Source organism: Bactrocera latifrons, unplaced genomic scaffold, assembly GCF_001853355.1.
Source record: "Bactrocera latifrons isolate USDA-ARS-PBARC rearing strain unplaced genomic scaffold, ASM185335v1 scaffold_254, whole genome shotgun sequence".
NCBI lineage: Eukaryota > Metazoa > Arthropoda > Insecta > Diptera > Tephritidae > Bactrocera > Bactrocera latifrons.
The window spans coordinates 383,208-385,598 of NW_017536119.1; the positions used below are offsets into that span (position 1 = coordinate 383,208).

Consider the following 2,391-nt stretch of genomic DNA (forward strand, 5'->3'; position numbering starts at 1 on the left):
GCAAGGTTTTAAAAATAATTCTTACTTAAATTTTTACTTAAATAATTTTGAAAATTTTTCTTTAATTAAGTTCATTCAATGAGGCGTAATTCATTTTTAAGATAAATATATTATTTTTCCAAGTACTTACAAAGTATGATGGCTTGGCAATGTTATGGCGTTGCACATGTGATCTGGCAATTTCTTGCCAGATTTCTTGTATCTTTTGCAGACCACCCTCTTCCTCCAGCTGGCTGATTGACTGATCAAAGGTCTTGATAATGCGACCACAGTGAGCACGGAAACGTGCGCTGTTCTGTAATTAATAAAAGAAAATTATTACCGTAAAATGTTGATTGAAAATAAAGGTCTTTTAGACACATTAAATCAATCAAAACTGACGAAATTTCAAAGTAGCTATAGTTGAAAGAGCTTGAGTCAATTTAAACTAGTTGAGTTCCAATGAAAATTTGAGCATAATCCATTTGTTTATTATTGAAAGCTAGTGATTCTAAAATATTTTTTAAGTTTTATATCGAGTTTCAAAGCAATTCGTGGTAATGAGAGCAATTGCTGCTCTTACTTTAAGTTCATTTAAAGAAGTCCTCACATACTCTATATACTCACACTTAATTCCTCAATTGGCACATCTCGGAACGGGAATTTCTCCAAATTGGACGGATATTTTGTGAAGAATCTGATCAAAATCGCCGCACCGGAATCAGTGGGTGTAGCAACTGGAATGGCCCAGGTTTTCTTGATCTCAGCAATATCCTCAGCGTTCAATGCCATTTTATTATAATCGATTTTTGCTTTGGTTTTACTCTTACAAAAGTAGTTTTAATTAGTAAAGCTTAAGCTTTAGCTTATCTTTGATAGTYTCTGCAAAGATAAAATAAACAAAGGAATTTACAATCAATTAAAAATATAATAATCTAAATCACATTTAACATACTGACAAATGCTCTAACTCGCTTGTGAATTATTTTCGTTAGCAATCGATGTTTTTTTGTCAGTTCGTGGCAGTGATGTGCCCTTTAATCGCGTACAAAAATCCTTTTCGTGTATTTTTACTAATTAATGGCGTAATACAAACAGAAGAGCTCAGCAATCAAAATGCCTTTGCCTATACATACACGAATCTGAATCTTTATGGGAATTCACAAATAAATTTGTATGCTTTGTAGGAAAAAGTATACTTATGATACTACATTATACTTATATAAGATTGCAAAAATTTTTTTTACCCAACCAAACATACATATGTATATGTGTATCGTATCCGCATTTAATCACTTAGTCCGTCTATCAGTTGACAGCTTGTCAGAAGTAAAGTACACAAAGCGAAGCCACAAGCTCAACCAACAATTTTATACATGTCGGCCATAGCAACTGACTTACACTCTTTGCTAGTTGGTAAGCTCTTTGGTAAACATCTGTTGGAAGCTGTCTCCAGCTGGCAGACAATGAACTTGTTGCGAACGCTAGCCAAGGGTACGAAAGGTGGAAATACCAAGCAAATGGCACAGATGCTATAGTAAAAGCGAAGTGTTACGGGGGAAGCAAGCAGAAAGTTTATAAAATACCTTAGTAAATAATTCAAGTGGATATGAAAGCATGTATAAATCACGTTACGTATACGCCATGTAAGTCCCTTCATTTCACCTTTTATGTTGGTGCCTTTGAGTGGAAATTCAAATCAATTGAAATGGAAATATTTGTATTTATCTTTTGTTTGATCATTGTATTTTATTACAAAATTTTGTAAGAAGACTTAAAGCATGACCTTTACCTGTGTTTTTCTATATTTTTATTTAATTTAATTTTTTTCTTATTGATGGAACGCAATAAATTAATTAAAAATTTTTCGCCTTTCTATGGAAAATTCGAATTCTAAAATTTATTTGTTTATTACAATAGTTAACTCTAAAGTTTAGCTAAATTTTCWCATTATGTAGGCTTAAAAATGGTTTTGTGGTCTGTCACAAATTCGTCTATATTTTTAGTTTTTTTTTTGTTTTTGGAGAAGAGAAGAATTTAAGATCTATATCTATCAAGATTTATCGAATGCATTACGAAATCAGCCGGTTAGTGAATTTAGTTTTCCAGTTAATACGCTATTTGAAAGTTACTGAACTTTACTTTATATTTTTGAAATGTAGCAATCTTCTTGCACCCTGGAGTACATATGTTTTCAATATGAGGAATATCATGACATCTTCATTAAACTCATAAAATATCAATTATATAATGGGTTTCGATTCAGTGAAAGTGTAATGTTAATTAATATATTAAAGAAGCTTTGAATAATTCAATATCTGTTATGCTTTACCATTCCCACAATGTAGCTTTTAGAAGATTCCTGAAATTTCTGGTAGAATTTTTGGAACAAAAAATATATATACCATATAT

At 31.3% G+C, this 2,391-nt stretch overlaps 1 protein-coding gene across 1 annotated transcript in view; it reads right to left on the minus strand.

Moving 5' to 3' along the window:
* Positions 1-2,391, minus strand: part of LOC108969513 (cytoglobin-1) — an 18,593-nt gene that overhangs the window by 2,002 nt on the left and 14,200 nt on the right. Inside the window, exons 2-3 of the mRNA XM_018934268.1 lie at positions 607-861; positions 131-295 (exon numbers count right to left, since the gene is read on the minus strand). Coding sequence (XP_018789813.1) covers positions 131-295; positions 607-771 — 330 coding nt within the window. The 5' untranslated portion in view covers positions 772-861. The remainder of the gene's footprint in view (positions 1-130; positions 296-606; positions 862-2,391) is intronic.